This window comes from Ursus maritimus, unplaced genomic scaffold (assembly GCF_017311325.1).
Source record: "Ursus maritimus isolate PB19 unplaced genomic scaffold, ASM1731132v1 scaffold_1, whole genome shotgun sequence".
NCBI classification, from domain to species: domain Eukaryota; kingdom Metazoa; phylum Chordata; class Mammalia; order Carnivora; family Ursidae; genus Ursus; species Ursus maritimus.
The window spans coordinates 97,104,330-97,126,858 of record NW_024423343.1 but is presented as its reverse complement, the minus strand read 5'-3'; the positions used below and the strand labels follow the sequence as shown (position 1 = coordinate 97,126,858).

Here is a 22,529-nt window from a genome sequence, read left to right as displayed (position 1 = left end):
TTTAGGGCTTTGTTATGTCCCAGTTTTGTTCAGGATTCCAGGTAGTTTGATCTCTGTCTTAATTTGCCCTGTGGCATTTGTTTGTGAAGGTTAGTTTGTTTTCTAGAACTGTGATGTCCACTACGCTAGTAGAAGCCGTATGTGGTGTCGAGCATTTGAAGTATGGCCAGTGTGACTCAAAAACAGAATCTTAAGTTACATTTAAATTTAAAGACTCAGGCTTGATTTAGTTACTGGAAAAAGTTTAAGTTTGCTTGAAATAACTCGAATAAAGTTATCTGTTTGGCTCTCATTACTTTTTTTCAGACTGTGCTGTTCTAGAAGGTGTACACCCTTGATATAAAAATCAAGTGTGAGGTGTAGGATATGAGGAGGTAAAGTGGTGGGAAGAGGCCAGAGTTCTGTCGGTGCTGACAGTGTAGGACATGAGTGGGGCTGGTGGCGCAGAGCTAACACAGGGGAAGGCGGAAACAAATTAAAGCATCTGACAGTACCGAGAGGCTGGCACTTGTGAGGACAGGGCAGGGCAGACAGGGCAAGAGTTGAGGGAGCTGGGGGACAGAGCAGCATACCTGTGAGAGGTAAAAGAGAAGTAAATGCTTTGTAGTAGAAATAAGTTGAAGCATCCCCTCGTTCTTCATGAGGGATGATAGGCCATAAAGGGATACCATGTTCTCCTGCTGAAGCTCAAACAACGTGGAAGTCTCCCAGAGACGTCTTGACCAGTGAACATAATGAGGCAGGCATTAATAGGCAACCGAGGACAGCTCTTTGTCATGGAAGCCTTGTCACCATGTCACATGGAGAAAGAGGCCTTAGAGAAATCATCAGGACTCTACTCATTCAGCGTACGTTTATTGAGTACCCAGGACAGCACTGGGGATACAGAAGTGAATGGAGCTGTCTGAAACATGCTGAGTGAAGAAGCCAGTTACAGAAGTCCACCTAAGATTCTGTTTATATGATATGTCCAGAATAGGCGAATCCATCAAGACAGAAAATGGATTACTGGTAGCCAGGGGCTGGAGAGGGGGAATTGGGACTAACTGCAGATAGGTATGGAGTTTCTTTCTGGAGTGATGGAACTATTCTGGAATTAGATAGTGGTGATGGTTGCACAAATAGTGAATCCACTAAAACCGCTGAAGTATATAGTTTCAAATGGTAAATTTTATGTGATATGAATCGTATCTCAGGGTAAAAAACTATTTAAAAAAATGAGCGAAGCACTCCCTCCAGGAGCTCAACAGACAGATTTATAGGATTAGATATAATTATTGCAGCCTGTGGGATGAGTGCACTGGTGCCTAGCCTAGGCCTTTGGGTGGTCAGAAGGGTCTGCCCACAACCTCCATCTTTACGAAGGAGTAGAAGGGACCTAGGAACTGATTCACTCACATTTAGTTGTTTACTGCTTTATTTGGAAAATCCAGAAAGTTCAGGGTCCTTAGATGAGGGCTCTCTGCCTGAGGGTATGTCATCTGCCCTAAGGGTCTCTACGGACTAAAGGCCTGGAGAACAAAGGAACACCCAAGGTGTGAGGTTACTTCTAAGAGTGGGGCACTGTGGTGAGACCCTCTGTTGGTCTGGCTTCTGACCAACCAAGGTTCCTCCAGCTAGTTTCAGCAAAAGGGGTTGACTACACGGATCCTTGGGAAGGCTTAAGAGGTGGGATCCAGGCTGAGCCAGCGTCACTTCCCAAGCAGCACATCAGAACCAGGCCTCCAAAGATGCTGCTTCCACTTGCACTGTGGGGAAGCCAGCTAGCGGCCTGTGGGGCTGACAAACCATGCTACCTCGGCCAAAATCAGGGTGCTGCTGCCACAGCTGCTGGCCCCAAAACCGGGTTACCTCTGTGATCCACAGAAGCACACACACCCTCCACGCCCGCGCTCTCTCCTCACCTGGCTGCTGCACGTTCACATCACCGCCTGAAGGGCGGAACCTAGGTAGCATTCCAAGCTCTGCGTGCAAGGGAGTATAGAAACTGGAGTCTTTGGGGTACCTGGGTGGCTCAGTCAGTTAAGCATCAGACTCTTGATCTTGCCTCAGGTCATGACCTCAGGGTTGTGAGACTGAGCCCTGCCTTGGGCTCTGTGCTCAGCGTAGAGCCTGCTTGAGATTCTCTCTCTCTCTCCCTCTCCTTCTGCCCTTCCCCCCCATAAAAAGAAAAAAGTCTTTTGTTTCCCAGCTTCTGGAGTATAGGAAGATGCAGTAGACATTGTGAAACTAATGCACAGAGTCTGTCCTAAGGTCCTTTAGAAACTGTGGGTGGACACTCCGAATTTACCTTCGGTCGGCTGCACTTTGTGCCTATACATGTATGCTGAATGAATGGGCACACTGGCTGGGACTCTGTGGTCGCTGCAGTTACATGACAGCCTACCGCAAGGTCAGATGATACTTTGACTTCTTGATTCCTGCCTGTTCTTCCACTTCTGTTGAGTTTATTTGTCCAATATACACTGGAAATACAAAATGTAAAAGTAGCTCCCATGCCCTCTGGGAAAAGGACGCAGACATGCACACAGACCGTTGGATGTGATCGCCATCTGGGAGGTGGAGGAACATACAGAGGCGGGGTGGATTGGCCAGGGCAGAGTGTCATGCATGGGTGATGCTTCAGAGAGGAGGTGGCTTGACAGCTGAGGTGTGGGGCACAAATGGAAAGTAGGAGAACAGCACGGTGTGTGCACAGCTGTCTGTCCGGCAGTGGATGGACAGGGGCATGTCAGGGGAGGAGGTGAGGCTAAAGGGTTGCTAGGCAGAGGCGTAGAAGGGAAGCCCTCATGAAGGTGCCCTCGAGGGATGAGGCCTGCCATTGGCTTGTACAGATGAGGGCACTGGGAAGCTGGAGAGAGAGTGAGGAAGAGTGGGAGTGCAGTGAGGCTGGAGGCCAGTGCACCAACCCAGCGAGCGAGGCATGGTGTGAGCGAGGGTAGAGCAGGAGTCCTTCATTTGCTTTTCTTAAATGGCCGCATGTACCTTTATCTCTTTAGAAACTACTTGAAGGTAAGTGAGGTGCGGGGTTTTGCATCATGCTTTTTGTTTTAGGTTGAGTGGTTTTTGCATTGTTATACTTGCTTTAAAAAAAAAAAAGAAGAAGAAGAAGAAGAAGAACCTAAAAATAAACTAATTTAAACTAAAGTGCATTTGTGAGTTTCTTTGAATTTAAGGTTGCCTGAAGTGAACACAAAACATTGTTGGCATCGTGCTTGGGCTGCATTTGAGAATGAAGAATGGTCCGGATGCCATGTTCTGAACATAACCATTAGAGAGCATCCTAAGCCCGAGTAAACACACTCACATTTGTTTATACAGAAAGTTTTAAGGCTTTTAGCTTAAACTTTGGACCTGAAATACAGCTCCTGATTCAAAGAGTAATGGTTGCACTTAAGGTGTTGCGGTCTGTGCCCTCTGAGAGTCCCATTTGTAGTATTCGTGTGGCAAATAGAACGGTTGGCCTTTTATTCAAGAACAGTGGAATATGTTTGTGGTTCAGGCACGCAAGACATTTTGTCCAGTTACCATATGGCCTAAGTTTTCCTTGGTCCTTTTCATATAAAAATCCAACCAAAATGCATTTGACCAAATTTGTGTGACTTTTGAATAGTAATTGAACTTCCCTTTTTTGTGGCCTGCAGGAGATACGGATTTAGCCGCCAGAGCAAAACAGAGAAGGTAAGAAAAGCATAGATAATGGGAGAGAACATTTGAGAGATGGAAGCGTCCCTCCCCTTTGCCTCTGTCTGTCCCTGACAGGCCGCCTGCCTAGCAAGAGTGGGAGGGATGGCGGCACCGCTACGCACCGGGCTCCAGTCCCTGGGCAGCCCGGGGCAGCGGGGATGTGGCAGCTACCTTGGACCTCCTCGTAGCTGTGGCCTGCCACCCTTGCAGGTCAGGGAACTGAAGCAGCAGCCTCATGGAAGGGCTGGAAGGGAAGGGTGACGGGAAGTCATGGCCCCAGGGGCAATCAGGCAGGCTCACCTAACCCCGAGGTGTGAAGATGAAGTCCGCTTCAGGGCCCTGAGCACTGGCCCCCCTGACAAGGGAGACCCTAGACAGGTGTGAACACGGTGCTGCCAGTGACATGGAGCACAGCCGTATAGGCAGGCCTGCCCTAAGACAACCACGTGTGGAAAACTCAGGTAAGTCAAGACGGGGTTTCTTCACAGAGCAGTCTCAGACATCTCCCTTAATTTATATATTTATTGATGATCCTGAATTGTCCGCTGTAGGGCAGTCCCGTAAATCTTACAGCGTCAAACCCTTACTGTGTCTCAGGCCTTTGTTCAGGGCTCTGCATTATCTTTTTTTCACTTACTTCCCTGAACAACTCTATGAAGAAGGCACTGCCTTTTTTCAGAAAAGCTGAGGTCAGAAAGCTGTGAGGCCCAGAGAGGTTCCGGGATTTGTCCAAGATCACGCAAGCCCCTCAAGTGCCTTAATAAGAATCTGAACCCAGGTCTGTGTGACATCGAAGCCTGTGCTCTTAACCACTGCCTTTTAAATAAGAAAGTGCTAATAAAGTTGTCGGTGGCCTCTTAAAAAGCAGAGTCCTGTAGTCGGAGATCTATGGGTACCCTTTTCTTCCTCATTCCCCATCAGACGCCCAGAGTTTCTTGCATAGGACACGTCCTCCCTCTGCTGTGTTCTGCCACCCCTCCCTCTGTCCGGAACCCCTATCCTTAGTCCTTCCAGGAAGCCTGCCTTGGCTCCCAGCCTCCCTCTGTGTTATGTGCTGATTGTTGTCTCAGTCAGCAGAGGGCCCTGGTAGTGACGAGGAGCGTGTGTTCTGAAGCCAGACGGGCTGGTTTCAGATCCCATGCGCATGTGACTTTGGACAGTGCACTTACTCGCCGCGCCTTAGTTCACAGCGTCTGTGAAAGCAGGGCAGTCGCTGTACTGCCTCCAGCGTTGCTGGGAAGACTGAAAGGTGGAGGCCGGAGAATGACCCATCGTGCAGGAGATATCTCGTGTCAGTGGCCGTAGTAGTTCATTAGCAACCAGTCATTGATTATGATACCTTCTTTTTTGGTCTTCTCATTATTTAATTTTTCCACAGTTGTGTTTTTATTCTTAACAGTCATTTCCTCCAAAGCAGGGTGTTTTCTGGATTTGAGTCTGTCAGGTGGCATCTGATACTTAATAAGAATTTGATGTGTACATTCAATTTGATATGTAATTTAGTCTGAAAAGAATGTCTGCGCATATGGGTATTGGGTGTATTGATTGTGATTGGAAAAGTCATGTGATGCCCATTAAATAGTATTCACTTTGGGCTTGTCTACAAATACAGATACAGGTTTTCTCCACTATCCCAAAGTAGAGTGAACCTATCAAGCCTTTATAAGCCAAAATGGTCTAAAGCAAAGAAGCAATTGCCATTAATTTATATGAAAAAAATTTTTGACCATTCTTGGACCCAAAAAAATTACCTCTCTTAGGCTTTTCAGATACGTGCCTTGCTAACAGACACACAAAATAAATTGAGATAAAGCACAGATGCTCAGATACAGTTCTAAGCTCTGGCAGCTTGATTCTGAGATGCTGAGTGTCGGTCCCAGGGAAGGAGCTCGGCAGCCCACTCTCACCGCCCAGGTTACACACTCCCTTTTAATGGCTCAGGGCTAAACAAACACTGAAAACTGTTTTCGCTTTTGCCTTTTCTTGTAAAAGTGAAAATCCTTTTCAGATTTCTTTTGGTCAGCAACAACAGGTACTAATGTAGGTCTTCTGTGAAAGCAAAGTGGCCTAACATGAGCTTTCAAAAGCAGGGGATACCTGTCTACCCAGTAGTAAGGAGCTCACGGTGTTCACTGGGGTCAATTATAGGCAGGTTACAGAAAAGCCTTCTAGAATTGGGATGGTCTAAGGAGGGTGTCTGAGACCGCCAGTTCTCTTTTTCAACCCAAGAAGACCCTGATACCCAGAGAAGGTAAGCCTGTGGTCACTCAGCTGGTGGGTGGCAGAGACGGAATTACCAAGCACTCTAGACTTGCAGCTCAGAGAAACAGCATTAAATCCAGGTGTCTCCGGTGTGGTGCTGGGTACATGTACAGCCTGAGGCTGGATCCAGAGTAAGAAGCTTGATTACCAGGTGAAGCAGTTCATTTTTATCCTTCAGGCCAGTGGTTTTTAGACTTTGTTGACCACTCTCAGCCATAAGAATTCTGTTTTTCATCATGATTCAGTACATACACACACACATACACCCCCACCTCCAAAATAAAAGTTTCACACAGCAGTACTTAACCCTTTACTACATGTGAAGCACTCTGATGCGTCCTGTTCTCTTATTTGTGCTGAATTTATGTAGCTGCTGGCCATACCTGCTAAAGTACTTTCATGTCCCACCGATGGGTCTCAACTGGCAGTTTGAAAAAAACACTCCTTTAGGCCGTGATTTGCTCTTGAAGGGGTTAAAGCAGGGGGGAGACCCAGTCAAAGGATAAGTCTGGCAAATGCGTGCGACCGGATAGGAATTGAATCCGCAAGCAGCGCAGCAATGGAGCGAGGCGCAGGCCACGGCCCAGAGCTCAACCTTCCCGGTCTGTGCTTGGAATGGAAGCTCGGGTACCTGAATTCCCCAGTCTTTGTCAGGGACAGGTTCACCTTTCCACATCTGCCTGTTGTCTTTCACAGATCCGTGCCCCTTTGAATTGTTGTCCTTTCTCTACTGAGTCTTCATCTCCAGGGCCTAGCTATGTTTGCATCTTCCCTTCCAGGCCGAGGACAAGAAGACAGCACTTCCCGCAGGGCTCTCGGCTGCAGAAAAAGCTGATGCCCATGAGGAAGATGAGCTTCAAGCTGCTGAAGAGGTGTGTGGCCCCCGTAGGTCCCCTGGAGTTTCTGTTTCCGTCATCTGGGGAGAAATTGCCCCTTCATCCCCAGCTTTGCAAAGTGGACACCCAGGTGCTGTTAGATGGCCTCTCACACCCTTCCCAGTTTCCTTTTCTCACCTGCCCCACTCTGTGAGGCTCACTGTGAGAGAACATAACCCTTGGATTGCACTGCAAAGGTCTGTGCAGACACGTCAAGGAAGCCTTAGTCGTTGGGGTCCACTCACTGCTACTTCTGTTCCCCTTCCAGCAGCGTATTCAGTCATTGATGACCAAGATGACCGCCATGGCGAATGAGGAGGTGAGGGGGGACTGTATGGGGGGTGCGGTGTGGAGGTGGGGATGTGGAACCGCCCTGCGCTGCTCCAGGTGGCCCCCCTCCCGGAGGGACCCCCTTCATCAGAGCCCTGTCTTTTCAGCACTTAGTGCCTCCTACTGCCTTAGGGTCTTTCTTTTAGGAAGCTTTCTACTAGCGCATAGTGTTTCTGTCTGTAGGAACCCCTGGGGGTCTGGAAGGACCCTTGTGAGAGCAGGATGTCCCTGCTGGGTCGGCATCACAAGGGCCTCTGTGGTTCAGCCCTGCCCCTCCATAATCACCCTTGCCAGAAGAGCCCTTGTCTTCTGTTTCCTTCCCACGCCATCCGGGTAGAAAATAGAATACTGCATTTATTGTTGGTCCTCCCAGAGCTCAAGGTCTGTCCAGAAGGTTTAACCAAGGGCTTTGAAAGGACCCCTCCTTTTTAGGGCAGGAGAGGCCTGTGGCAGTAAAAAGAGATTTGGAGAGTTCTAAGATTCCTGTTCCTCTCCCATTTGTACTTCTTTTTCCCCTCAGTCCTCAGCCCTCCAGTTTCCCTGCAGGCTCTGTCAGTGCACTCAGGAAGAGACCCTAAGATGGGGTATTTGGGGTAAAGAATGATTTCCCAGGGGCACCCAGGGACCAGGAAGAATCTGGCACAATCAACCGAATGACTCAGAATTCTGGTAGAGAGATGGCTTAACATTTGTCCTAAGGCTTGTTTGCCCCTCTCCTCGTTGATGGATACCTAGAACAGAGCCAGAGTATTCTTCCCCCTGGGAATATTATCTATTTTTACTATACGACTCAGAGCATTCAGATTTTCCAGATCTGTGAAAGACAAGGCATGGCCTTAACGCCTTCTCCCTGTGACTGCAGAGCCGCCTCACCGCCAGCTCCGTGGGCCAGATCGTGGGACTCTGCTCCGCCGAGATCAAGCAGATCGTGTCCGAATACGCAGAGAAGGTACGTGGGGGCCCGGCTGCAGTCTTGGCCTCAGGTCATGCTCCCAGGACTTGTCCTGTGTCCCTCCACTCTTTCGCATCATGGATGGAGTAAGTAATTCACCAATGACATTTGTCAAAAACATGCACGCCACACAAAGCCGTCAGCATTGGCCTGTTAGTTCAGTTAATTTTCTTCTGCAGTGCCTATTTTTCATACATATAAAGAGAAAACCTGTCTCTCAGAGCAATGGTCGCATCTGATAGATCGATGCCTGAGGTATAACACAGGCATTTTTCCTTCTCTACCAGGCTTCCTACAACTCGGGCTGTTCGGTGATTGGGCCGAAGAATAAGCTTTGCCACTTAGGAGACAAACCCCATAACTCAGCCAAGCCCAAGGCAAAATTTTTTGTTCCACTTTATTAAAAGGGTATAGAATGAACTAAAGCCTGAAAGTCATATTTCAGTGTTAGATTTTTTTTTTTTTTTATCCTAAGAATGGGCAGCAGGACCTTGACTATTTCAGGGAGACAGTGATTAATCATTTTGCACGTAAGTGATTCTGGCCTGGCTGAGATGTAGGCTCAGTAAAATCAGATTTATAGGGCATTGTTTCACATCCTTCCTTTCCCGGCCATACTCAGTCCACCCCCCTAAAACGTTATGTCTGTTGAAGCATCCAGCTTTGTTTTCCCTGTCTCAGAAGCCTTGACGACAAATTAGTTCTGCTCCGACCCTCCGTGCAATATTCTTCTGAAGTGATTTTGCACAGATCGTGTACTTGGGGAAGGGATGTCTCCTGAAACTGAGAGTTATGACCTACTGTGAACACAGCAGGTGGTCACCTCCCACCGAGTTAGGGGTCTTTGAGCAATACAGTGAGTAAAATGGCTTAGAACGTCTGGGGGTGCGATTCTCGTGTTTCCCCTAACCACTACCCCCATGTCAGTGCTTCTTAGTATAGGTTTTCTAATCCAACTTTCATAGAGTCCAAAGTGTCCTGTGTTTCAGTTTGCCACCCAGGGAAGATGACAGTGGTCAAAATGTCCTCATAGGTTTGACCAGAAAAGGATATAGGTAATCCTAAAAGTACAAATCAGCTGAAAAGCCTTGAAAATGTAATTGAGGAGAATGATTCATTCATTGCCCCAGGACGGAAGTTTCTTGATTCACCGTCAGCCCACACATGGATGGCAAGAGTGTGAGTCTACATTTGCCCTTATGTTGCCCCACAGCATTGCTGAATCCAGTTTTTTTTTTTAAAAAAAAGACAACTAGAAGATGGGGTAATCAGTGTGGGGGCCCTGACTTTTGCCTTCATACTTGCCCACTGCAGGCAGATAGGAGCTCAGATTATTGTAAGAGGGAGAGCAAGCAGGCTGACCCTCCTTTGTTGGTGGTATGCCTCTCCTTGCCTGGGAGTCCTGAAGCTTCTTTCCCCAGTCAGCTCTGCATGTCCGTGTTTCCTTCTGGGTCTCTTATCCCCCGAACTTTCCCCTCCTCACCCTGGTACAGTGATCTGTACCCAACCCCAGTGGCCGCACTCACTACTACATTCCATTCTGCCAGAAAAGAGTGACATTAGAAGTAGTTTTGGACAGGTGTCTTTCCAAGGATATATTTAATTAAACTTCTCACGAAGAATTAGAGGTCCAGAGTTCACTGTTTGATTGTGTTGTTGGCGGTATGTATGTCGATCATACAGCATTAAAGGTAATGATTTTTAAAATTAAATCCTATTAATCCTATTCCCATATCACTGTCATCTCACGTTTGCTTATTACCCTCAGGTTTTGTCCTACATACCCATGGTTGTTCTAGGTGCAGCCATTCCCCACCTAAAAGAGGTAGGGCGGGATAGTTAAAAAGACAGCATTTGAAGTCATACCTTGGTTCATATCTGTCTCCTCTCCTTCTCAGCTGTATGACCTTGACCAATGTATTTAACCCCTCTTTGTCCTCGTATCCCCCTCTATGAAACGGGGATAATATTACTTTGCTGTCAGGGTGTTAAGTGAAATATGACTAAATGCCTCAAGCAGTGTCTGGCACGTGATAGCTCTTCAGCTAGTGGTCGCCTTCATTTGATTTTTTATAGTCTGCATTTGTTTTTGGTCATGTCAAATCCTAAACATATTCCGTGTTTCTAGCCTTTGCGGTTATTTGAATACTAGATAACCCATGTGTTAATACAGCCCAAGTCATCAAAAATTTCCCTATTGTTTGACTTGTAAGTTGTTTGTGTTTGCCGTTGTGGATAATGCTGTCATAAACTCCGAGCAGATAGTTTCTACTAAAGGTTTCCTAGGAGTTGGATGTTGGGTTATGACTTCTCTTTGTTGCTTTACAAATAAATTGTAACCACATAAAATACTGTCAGTGATGAAGGGCCCTCACCATGGCCCCACACCTCCAGCTTTGTTCATTTGTCTAACTTGCTACTCTAGTAGCTATAAAATGGCACCTCTTGGAACCCGAGAGGATGGACCACGGTGCCATGTTTTTGTTCGCTCTATTTTCTGCTGTGTAAATTGTCTGTTATTCCCTGTACTCATTTATATTTTGGATATATAATGTTTTTCTTGTAAATTTGAATATCATCTGTACTCTAGATTTATATATTTCATCACTGAAGTATTCCTTGGGAGTTTTTTTATTTTTGCATTGCTTTTCATTATAAACAAGGAATTTGTATCTAAATCAGTGGATCTTTTTGTTGTTATTTCCAGGTGACAGGGTCATCATTTTTCCATGGATCCAATAAAGTAATCCATTACTTTTCATCTTTTACTGATTATGTTTAATTCTTTAACTTATGTGGAGTTCACTTTTATTTAGTCTAAAAGGAGATCCATGCTAATTTCCCTCCTCCTATCCACTTCCCTAATACCATTTATTTGTAATTTCTTTATACTTACTTGGAGATAGCTTACTGTATCTTTGTGGTTTTTATCTAATTTAAACTGTATATGAACTCTTTCTCACTTTATTCGTTTACACTCTCTAATTTTATGCAAGTTCCATGGTGAAGTTATGTTTGGCTTTGTTGTAGTTGTTGTTTTCTTTATTGTTTGCTCTAGTTTTATCAATGGTCTCCCACCAGAGACCACAAGGAACACAACCGTAGTTGAACAGTCAGGTTTATTGCTGGTGTTGGTGGCAGAGACAGTGCACCCCTGGGGAGCCATACGGCATCTCAGTAAGGAGGCATTAGAAAAGACTTACTATGGGATTTGGGTTTGTTTTAGGTGATTTGAGGGAAGGACCAAGAAAGTAGGGCTTTGCTCTGTGTTGGGTGTTTTAAGGAAGGGCAATTCTGTAGATGAGTGTCTAAATAAATTTTATAAGATGAGGGGAATGAACAAAATCTTAAAAAGTTGGGGTAATGAATCAAGGTTAAAGCTGTGTATTCATATTAGCCAGTATAGGGGGATGTTTGGTCCATTTTTGTGATTTGAACAATGATTAGGTTTTGTCCACGTTCAGACATGATTAGAGATTGGTCATGTTTTTGCCTTCATTTTCAAGACCTTGTGTGATGTTGACATTCTTTGGAATAACCTGTGTTTAACACCAAGACCTAATATGTGCAGGGCAGCTCCCAGCAACATCAGGGCCTTGCTGAGAATGCCAGGTTGGCTCTCAGATGCCGGAGGCTGCTTTACTTTTTCTCTGTTTGTTCGTGTATTTAGTTATCTATTGCTGGATAGCAGTGTTACTACAAAGGTTGTAGCTTAAAACAACGCACATTTATTATCTCACAGGCTCTGTGGGTCGGCAGTTGAGCACAGATTAGCAGAATTCCTTGTTTAGGCCTCTCACAATATTGCAGTGAAGGTGCCGCCCAGGGCTGCTTTCTCATCTGAGGCTCAACTGGGGCAGGATCCACTTCTAAGCTCATGTGGTTGTTAGCAGCATTCAGTTCCTTGCCACCTGTTGGCTGAAGTCCTCAGCTCTTGCTGGCTGCCAGCTAGAGGCTGCCCTCAGTTTCTTGCCGTGTGGCCTTCCCAGCGTTGCCCCTTGTTTCATCAAAGCCAGTAAGGGAGAGCACCTCCTCATAGGCTAGACATTACAGTTCTATGTAATAGCTATGTACAAGCATTCACATATATCCCATCACTTTGGTGTCTTCTCTTGGGTAGAGGCAAGTCACTCTATTCAGGGGAGGGGCTTACACAAAGGGCTGAACACCAGGAGGCAGAGAGGGTGGCACTTTCATAAGGCTGTCCACCACAGTGTGTTTGTTTTTCACTTTAATCTTACTGCCATGAATTGGGCTGATACCAGGCACTGGCAATTTATCTAAAATCCATGCCCTTACCTTCAGGATTTCAGTAATGAATCCCTTGGAAGTGGAGATGGGATTGAGGGATGCCCAAAAGGGAAGCCATCAGAGGTACTTGAAAGAAACCCAAATCAGGCTGTGAACAGGATGGATTTTTGCTTACTGAATAAAAGGGACAAGATAGTTTTGGGAGGATGAAAGGGTGAAAATGATTTTGTGACCAGGGAATGAATCGAACAGCCTGCCTGGTGCAAGTTGGAAAGTTGACAGGCATTGGGATATAAAAATGTGGTAAAACACATGTGCAGGCTTCTCTTTGATTTGTAAAGTTCACATGTTCTTATAACAGTGTAACATGATGAATAACCCATGTGTTTCAAAGCAAGCCTCTGAGATATGTAACTCAATTTAATATGGTTCCTGTAAAGCAGCAGGGAAGAGGAATGTGAAGAAGCTCCCAGATATATAATTCATGAGTTCATGTAGGCTCGTGGCCAAAGAGCACCATCTCCTTTTTTTCCCAAAGGGTAATGCCCTTCCCAGAATGTGCTAGATGAGACACCGCTGTGCTTTTTGGTGTTGCTCTCTCATATGCTCAGTGCATCTTAGCATTAATTTTTATAGGGAAGGAGAGTCTGTAACTGCGATCTGCAGAACACTAAAAAGCTTGACTGTCCAAAACCCACTTCCGCTCTGCAGTCCCCCACTAGCTTAAGCCAAAAGAGAGGGAAGGAAGCTGAGCCAGGGAAGGTGCCGGGAGCCTAGAAGGACAAGAAGGGACTCTCCCTAATGCCACATACTAACGAACCCTGTATAATTTCAACCACTTTAATACCTGACAGCCAGCTGAATCATTCCTTGGTCAGCATCTCCCTGAGACAGAATCTTAGAACATTTTGTAATTCTAGAAGCACCGATCTATCTGCCTTGGGGAATCAGAAGAATCTATCCTGATTGCCTTCTCTGCGCTCGGTGCCTTGTATACCATTAGGTCATGAACTCTCAGCAGTGTGCTACCTCCTTGTATATGATCCTCTGCCTTCTTTCATCATTATGCTTGCTCACGCGCAGCTGAAACTCTCAGTTTATGTGTACGTGGACCACATTTTACTCCTCTCTCTAACCTCAGAGCCTTGCCAAGGACCTGGCAGTGTTGGTGCTCAACATGAAAGCACGTGATATTATATCCATTTTGCAGATGAAGATACTAAAGGTTCAGTACCTTGTCCAGTATCATGTAGCTAAGAAGTTTCAGGTATGCATACAGGACTGTCTGACTTTGAAACCTGTCTCGTTGGCAAGGTAGAGTGTCTATAGGGGAAAGCAGGGAAGGCCTCCTTTGCCATCATCCTTCGCATCCACCTTCCAGGTTTGCAGTGACAAAGCCTCTTTAGATTCTTCCACCATCCAGCTGCCCACCTTGGGCTAAGGAGAGAGAAGACGCCAGGTCACACTGGGAACTAGCCCCAGAAATACATAAAATGAAAGTGGTGTGGCCCAGGCACTCACGCCATCACACCTATGCTGCTAAAAGCTGTGGAATTTTCTGTTTGGGGTATGTGCATGTGTGGTTTTTCATATCACTGGAAAATAATCTCCTACAACCCTTTAGAATGTAACATCCTGGCCAGAAGACCGTCAACTTCTTGATGAATTTTCAGCCATCAAAGGACTTAGTTGTGGAAGGAATTTTTTTCTTAATAGGTTTTAGAAATGTTCCTTTCCGGCAATTAAGAAATTCTGGCACCATGGCTTCTGAACTTTTGATTCTGAGAACCATTCTCTGGCAGTTAATCGGAAGCCCAGACTGTCTTGAAATTGTATCTTTCAGGAGCACCTGGAGGAGCTCAGGTAATTAGAGCTAGTTGTAGCCAAAAAGAGGTAATGGCCAGGGTATGGTCAGGGATGCACATATAAAAACACAAGGAAGGAAAGTCTCCTCTAGAGAAGGCAGGCAACCACATTGGATGAGAGTAGATTTTGTCTCTCTCTTCTGTGATAATTTACATTCCGCTATGATGCAACCAGCAAAGAAAGCTGCTTCTTAAGTTCTGCCGCTCGCTAACCGGGACAGTATGCTGTGTAGGAGCCTTTTGTTTGCAAGTGATAGAAGCTGCCCCGAATGGTATAAGCAAAAGGGAGCATTTATCAGCTGTCATAACTGCGAGGTCCGTGAATGCAGGGGTCCCAGGGACTCAAACAGCCTGTGTCTGTCATCTGTCTGCCTTTGCTTCACTTTGTCTCGCTCTGCTATCACCTAGCAGCTTCACTACGGTCTGTCAGCCTTCTAGTACCCTCCCCGCTTCGGCGTGTAAAGTCCTAAGGACAATCTCTCTGTTTGGCGTGGCTTAGGTCACATATTCCTTCCGGGGCCTCTGGGCGGCGGCCAGCCTCTTGATTGGCAGCCCATCTGGAATTAGAAAAAACGGATAGTAGTGGTCCCCCACAGGAACTGTTATAAACCAAGTGATGCCAGGCACACGCCGTAGCCGGCGCCTACGCGGGGAATTTGTCTAACTAAATTGGATGGGATTGACCCAGAAGAGTCAGTTGTTAATAATGTCATCCTCCCTCTTGAGGTAACTGTCTTAGTGTTGTTATTTCTCTACCCTGGTTTCATATTTCCAGGTAAGGCTATTCCAGTTAGCTTTTCTAAACATTTATAAAGAAAATTGGTATCATTTTGGATATATTTTAAGTCTTCAGCTTGACTTCTTTTCTGCTAGAGAACTGATAGAATTGAGCCCCTAGGTGGGATGATTTCCTCCTGCAGCAAGCACCTGGTGTGCACACACTATGTCCCAGGCAGCGTCAGGTGTGGGGGGGCAGGGAAGAGTTACGAGAAGATCTGGATGCTGCCTCCGGGAGCTCCTAGTTAGTGGTCAGTCAACCCGTAAGCAGAGAAATTAGAGAATGATATAACCTGTGCGATCTCAAATGGATGCCAGTTGCTATTTGGTTTCTGTTGCCATTTGAAATGTCAATATGTGCCCAAAGTACAGTGGTTGGTAGAGTTGATACTGAACTTTTTGTCCTAGGAATAAATAGGCAGCATGAATGACTTTTTTAAATTTTTTTTATTATTAACATATAGTCTATTATTTGTTTCAGGGGTACAGGTCTGGGATTCATAGTGTTACACAATACACAGCACTCCCCACAACACATAATCTCCCCAATGTCCATCACCCAGCCACCCCATCCCTCTCACGCCCCTCCATCCAGCAACCCTGTTTGTTTCCTGAGATTGAAAGTCTCTTATGGTTTGTCTCCCGCTCTTAATTCATTTCTTCCTTTCTTCTTCTATGATCCTCTGCCTTGTTTCTCAAATACCACATATCAGTGAGATCATATGATAATTGTGTTTCTCTGATTGACTTATTTAGCTTAGCATAATACCCTCTAGTTCCATCCATATCATTGCAAATGGCAAGATTTCATGTTTGATGGCTGCATAATATTCCATTGTGTATATACCCCACATCTTCTTTATCCATTCATCTGTCAATGGACGTCAGGGCTCTTTTCATAGTTAGGCTATTGTGGACATTGCTGCTATAAACATTGGGGTGCAGGTGCCCCTTCAGATCACTACATTTGTATCTTTGGGGTAAATAACCAGTAGTGCAATTGCTGGGTCATAGGGTAGCGCTATTTTCAACTTTTGGGGGAACCTCCCTACTCTTTTCCAGAGTGGCTGCACCAGTTTGCATTCCCACCAACAGTGTAGGAGGGTTCCCCTTTCTCTGCATCCTCGCCAACATCTGTCATTCCTGACTTGTTAATTTTAGCCATTCTGACTGGTGTGAGGTGATATCTCATTGTGGTTTTGATTTGTGTTTCCCTGATGCCGAGTAATGTTGAACATTTTTTCATGTGTCTGTTGGCCATTTGGATGTCTTTTTTGGAGAAATGTCTGTTCATGTCTTCTACCCATTCCTTGATTGGATTATTTGTTCCTTGGGTGTTGAGTTTGATAAGTTCTTTATAGATTTTGGATGCTAGCCCTTTATCCGATACGTCATTTGCAAATATCTTCTCCCATTCTGTCCGTTGTCTTTTGGTTCTGTCGACTGTTTCCTTTGCTGTGTAAAAGCTTTTTATCTTGACGAAGTCCCAGTAGTTTATTTTTGCCCTTGCTTCCCTTGCCTTTGTTGACGTGTCTAGGAAGAAGTTGCTGCGGCCAAGGTCGAAGAGGTTGCTGCCTGTGTTCTCCTCGAGGATTTTGATGGATTCCTGGGTCTTTCATCCATTTTGAGTCTGTTTTTGTGTATGGGCTAAGGAAATGGTCCAGTTTCATTCTAATGCATGTGGCCGTCCAATTTTCCCAGCACCATTTGTTGAAGAGACTGTCTTTTTTCCATTGGATGTTCTTTCCTGCTTTGTCGAAGATTAGTTGACCATAGAGTTGCGAGTCCATTTCTGAGTTCTCCATTCTGTTGCATTGATCTGTGTGTCTGTTTTTGTGCCAGTACCATGCTGTCTTGGTGATTACAGCTTTGTAATAGAGCCTGAAGTCCGGAATTGTGATTCTCCAGCTTTGGTTTTCTGTTTCAGCATTCCTTTTTAAAACTATACCCAGTTGAGGTGAAATAGAAAGAAATAGTTCAAGGGGGCTGGGGACTGAGGAAACATACCGCACCTCAGGGACCTTGCTGAGATCAGCAGATCATGGGAACCTTAGCAACTGGGAGACCCGGACTACTTTGTTATAAGCATCAGGCCTGAGTCAGAACCAGTGTGGTTTCTAGTCAGCTTAGATACGAATGTTTCCAATCCCATCAGCCAGCCCCACCACAGAAAAGCATTTTTACCGTTTTTTCCAGCAGCTTTAGCATGTGGAGCTAGGGAAGAAATATGGTACAAGGGAGAAGTTGTCTTCTTGGGAACCTCCTGCTGTGACCACAGATAGAAAAAGGGGTTTTTTTTCCAGAAGAGCATTTTCATACTCCTTCCTTCTGGACTGCATTTCTTCACACAAGGTCACAAGTGTTAGACAACTCACACCCTAATTCTGTAAACTTCCAGAGAGCTAAGATTTCATCTTTCATCTCTCTCTCTCTGTTGCCTAACCCTTAACAAATGCTCAGTAGAGGTTGACAAGTGTCTGCAAGTTTGTGCGGAGACTCTCCCAGTGGCCATGAAGGGTGGCTTTCCTTCCTAAGATGTGTTCTTCTGTGATCTTGTGTGGCCCCACTCCTGGTAGTCTCCTTCCAAGAACTGCTACCAGTGCAGTTTTCATTTGTCTCTACCTGTCTCCCGGGACTAGGCAAACTATAGCAATAGTTTGCTGTAAATGAGGGCTGAGATCATTGTATATCCCCAGTGCCTAACATAATAGGGTTTTCATGAACATTTGTTGAAGGGAGGAAAAACGGAAGGGAAGTAGAAGACGGAAGAAGAAAAGCTTTCAAAACTCTCTTCTTCTGTGGCTCAATTTAGGCTTGGGGAGAATGTGAAGGATAACACCTTTATCTGTGAATGAGTCGGTTTTACCTGACTAGACTCTGGAGGTCCAGGGGTAAGGTCTGTGTCTTTTTCTATGTCCCCACTACCTACCACTGTTCCTCACACATAATAGGGTCTGAGTAAAGGTTAATTGAGCAAAGTGAAAGAAGGTGGGATAGAGAGATTTAAAACCATAATCTGAATTTAGAGATTCAGAAACCCTATAAATCTGGAGAGAATGATGCTAAATGTGGGGTTTCTAAAATATTCCAAGATTTCCTAAAATCTGAAGGACTGATGCTATACACAGTAACAGTAAAAAAAAAAAAAAAAAAAAAAAAAAAAAAAAAAAAAAAAAAGGAGAGAAAAAAAAATGGTATCAGCTAATGAATTGTTTGACCTGGTAGGATTGTCTCAAGCTGCACAGCATAACCTATACCTTTCAGAGTCTTTATCAATTTGGATAAAGGCATATAATTAGTTTTGTCAGATTTGAACATCATTTAAAGCTAAAAAAGAAGAGGTGGCTAGCACACTGGAGAATAGTATCAACATTCAAAAATATCTTAGATTGAAATTATGAGCCCAAACAAATTCATTTGTTAAAGAAGGTATATGTGAACTGTTTCATTTAATTTCAGAAAAATCAGTCATACCAATTCAGGATTTGGTGAGCTTCCATCTGACCTGACAGTAGTTCATGGAGATAAAAGTGGGAAGTTCTGGATTTTGTTCATGCCCCCTAAATGTTAAGAGCTTTCTGGGCAAATATACCATATTTCCTGCCTCGGAAACCCAGAGCCATGCCTTAGACTCGGCAGGGTTACATGAATATGGGTCTTTGAAATTCATGGGATTTCATTAGGGGGAGTCAGGAATACTGAAAAGAATGTTTATGTATCCAGTTTCATCAGTGGAAGCAAAGAGGGTAAGCGAATAGTCCCACCCCATCTGCAGGGCTCAGACTCCAGGGAAGAGTACTTGAAAAGGTCACTTGTCAGCTAGAGTATATCTAGAGGGTGGTAGCCAAGATGGGGAAGGATACTGATGTGTTTTATAGAAAGGGGAGAGGAAAGAGAAGTGGATACTTTTAGGTAAATCTGTTACGTGAAAGAGCGATCACACTTAATCTCTGTTGCTTCATGTTTGAGTCTTTGCAGGTCTGATTCTGTCTGTTTCTGCTGGCTTTTTGCTCGTACTTTGTACATGCTTTTGAATTTTGATGGTAAGTTCGTATGCCCTGGAAATTCACCTGTAGAAATTCTTTGAAGCCTAGTGTTGAATCTCTGTTCTTCCAGAGCGTATTTGCTTTTACTTCTGGCAAGCATCTGGAGACACCCCAGCCCAAGTCTGTCGTATACATGTCTTGACTTGTGGGTTTTTTTGGACAATCCAGGTAGTGTGTACATTTAGATTATAGAACTGGACCAATGTGTTACAAAATCTCACTGCAGATATTTTCTTCTTTCACTTGTTTATGCAGAGCAGTTATTGATTTATAAAAATCAACACTTGCGATCACCTGGTGTTGGCAAGTACTTCAAGAAAAAAGCCAGCCTCATTGGTTTTATACACACACACACACACACACACACACACACACATATACACCTTCCTGGAGCTCCACTTGCATTAACTCTTTGGCCTTGCAGATTTTCTTACATTCTTGTTAGCTCATAGGTTTTTTAAAATAATTAAAAAATAAATATTTTGGGGGTGCCTGGGTGGCTCAGTTGGTTAAGTATCTGACCCTTGATTTCAGCTCAGTTCATGATCTCACAGTCATGAGATTGAGCCCCATGTCAGGCTCTGCACTCAGCAGGGAATCTGCTTGAGATTCTTTCTCTCTCTCTCCCCTGCCCTCACCTACTGTGTGAACGCTTTCACTCTCTAAATAAATAAATAAATAAATAAATAAATAAATAAATAAAATATTTTATATCATCTGTCCATTTGCTTTCAATGGAAGGTTTCGTCAAGGTGCCAGAAACTGAAGTCCATCTGTTCGGGACAGAGAACTGTATCATGAGATAGGGATCTTTCTTACTGAAAGATCCCGCTTAGGTACCATATTTTAGTGAGGGGAGGGAGGTAATATAGGAGAGATTCCTATTTTAGGAAGAAGGTTGTTATGTAGATAACCTTCGGGGTCTCTTTCATTATAAAAGTGTATAGTTTTAGCTAAAGTAATCATTTTTTGCTTCCCTTAGGAATTTACTATTTTGAACAAGACTAATATTATCGAATGACATTTAAAGCTGGTTCCCCTAACAGTGGAAGTTGTGAATATCTGTCCGTTATTAGGAAACATTGCATCTGCACTAGAAGTCGTCTTAATCCATGCTGTGGTTTTGAAAGCACGTTCTTAATCTGAAAATGTTGAACAAAATTAGATTGGCTCTTTAGCTCTCTCTCCAGTGTAAACACAAATGGAATTATTTGTACATGATTGGCATTCTTTGAGAAAGATTGCACTTTTCACGTAGAAATCAGTTAAGATGCCCCAAGGATTTAAATCGTTTCTGTCAAGGATTTACTGTAAAGTTTCCTGTCCTGTCCTCCATCTGTCCCACTTCGTCTCATCCTTCTAGATCAACTTCATCATCTTCAATTCCCTTCTCACTGTGACTGTCAGTGACCAGGATGCCAGATGCTCTAAAGACCTGTTCCTGCCTTTATCCGTCTCTAGATTGTTTAACAAAAAGTATGCTTGAAAAATAGAGCCATCAGCTTTCCACTGCCCAGGTTAACACTCTTCAATTCAGCTCTAGAATAAACGGTTATATCTGCACAAAAATAACTTCCTATTAAACAAAGCACTCTGCATAGCACCATCTCTAGATTCAAAGGCAAACAGAGGAACCTACAAACTCATATGAACGATGGGCCTGTTTATGTGCATATTACTCATTTTAATTGGGCTAGAGAAATGTCAGATATGGAAATGGCATTTAATGTTCTGATAGTAACGTACATTATTAACACTTTGCAGATTCAAATTTAAGGCACTGCACTTAACAGTGAGAATTGCTACCTATCAATATGAGAAAGGATTTTGAAAGCCCGTGTCTGCTTAGAGCATATCATAACAGATATAGTAAGCTTGTAGAGTGACTTCCAGGTTCTTTCTGTGCACTGTATTTTCTCTCTATGTGTATGGTTCTCTGAATCACCTGTCTAGTGAAGGAGTGGAATCAGAAAGAACTTTCCTCTCTCAATGTTATATGTGATGTGTGGGCCCACTCCACTGATTGGAGTTCCTTGCAAATAAGGCTGCCCCAATCAATGATTGAGACCAATACATGATTCTCAAGTGAGCCAGGCCCCTTAGATTAAAGTAGAGGTTCTCAAAATTTTCAGGTTCAGGACCCTTTAAGAACTCTTAAAAGCTACTGAGGTCTCAGTAGCTTACATATTAATTCATTTACAAAGAACAATAATAAATGCTTTACGTATTAACATCAGTGATATTATCACGTGACATGTAACATCTGGAAAACTTCACTGTATTATCATGAGAGAATGAGAATGGGAAAAAATGACATTTTAGTATTATGAAAAAGATTTTGACCCCGAAGACCCCTATGAGGGCCTTGAGGGACCATGTGGCTAAAAATTAAATCTAGATAGAAAGATAGAGAAAAAGAGAAAGAGAGAGATAGCCAACCAGCCTGGAAACCTTCTTTCCAGATATCAAGATAGCTACTGGTTTTCCTGCGAGAAACGTTCTTAGAAGTGAAGTCACAGGTCTTGATTGTAAAACAAAGTTGTATGTATGCCAGGTAGGTAAAGAAGCTGGGTGGGAAATACACTTTTCATGGTCTTAGGACCTTGGCCATAAAAGCAGTTCATCAGCAAATCTCCTAAAACTTGGAGACGCCATCCAGGCCAGGCCAGAGGTACAGAATAGCACTGAATGAGTATGTGCTTGCCCCCAAAGACTGGAGGAAGACTGGGGCATGAGTGAGACACTGATCCCCTGGAGCCTGCCAGCCCACAACTCTGTCTGGTCCAGAGCCACACAGGCAAGCTGGAGGAGGTCAGGTTATTCAAGATAATTCTGACATCAGACATAGGGGCATAACCTATGGGGTTGTTCCAGTGAACAGGGAATTAATCCTATTTCAAATGTCAATAAATCATGAGCTAGAAGGCTTATGTAATTCTGCGAGTTAAGTTAAATGCTCTGAGGATATGCCAGAGACATGCTGGAAATCAGTGTCCAGGAATCTGAGTTGGATGTTAAAACCCAAATCTGAAAATGAACCATAAGAAAAAGGTATTAAATATATAGCAGACAAAAGTAGCCAAATTAATAGCATAGTTCAGGGTGACACCATCAAAGTAAAGGAGATATAATTAGTTCATTATAATTCTGTTTCTGACAAGTGATTTAGAAATCAAGAGGGAGTGGTCCTTCCTTCACCCTCATTTTTATTCTCAAATCATTTTCAGAAACAATTCTCCCTCCCTAGACTACAGGTTGTGAAAATCTTGATAATGACCAAGTGTATTTTTAAAAGTTAACTCCAATTCCCAGAGATTCAGATAAGCTGGAGTACGTTAATTGACATTTTCTGAAGTCCCAAGTTTCAGGGCTAGATATGTTGCAATACCAAATGCTTAGTTTTTCTATTTCCTTTATGGCCCACCTGTCCAGGAGATGGAAAGCGATGTTCCTCACTGTTTTATGCAACCATATCCTGCTGGTT

General features: G+C 44.2%; 1 protein-coding gene across 2 annotated transcripts in view; it reads left to right on the top strand.

Annotated features, from left to right (window-relative positions):
• The window catches only part of CCDC93 (coiled-coil domain containing 93), an 88,635-nt gene that overhangs the window by 33,877 nt on the left and 32,229 nt on the right, over positions 1-22,529 (top strand). The window contains exons 8-11 of one of the 2 annotated variants that reach the window (XM_040645705.1): positions 3,645-3,681; positions 6,729-6,821; positions 7,096-7,143; positions 8,017-8,103. In XM_040645705.1, the coding sequence (XP_040501639.1) occupies positions 3,645-3,681; positions 6,729-6,821; positions 7,096-7,143; positions 8,017-8,103 (265 nt within the window). Of the gene's footprint in view, positions 1-3,644; positions 3,682-6,728; positions 6,822-7,092; positions 7,144-8,016; positions 8,104-22,529 lie in introns of both variants that reach the window. The other variant, XM_040645697.1, reaches the window with a different exon arrangement.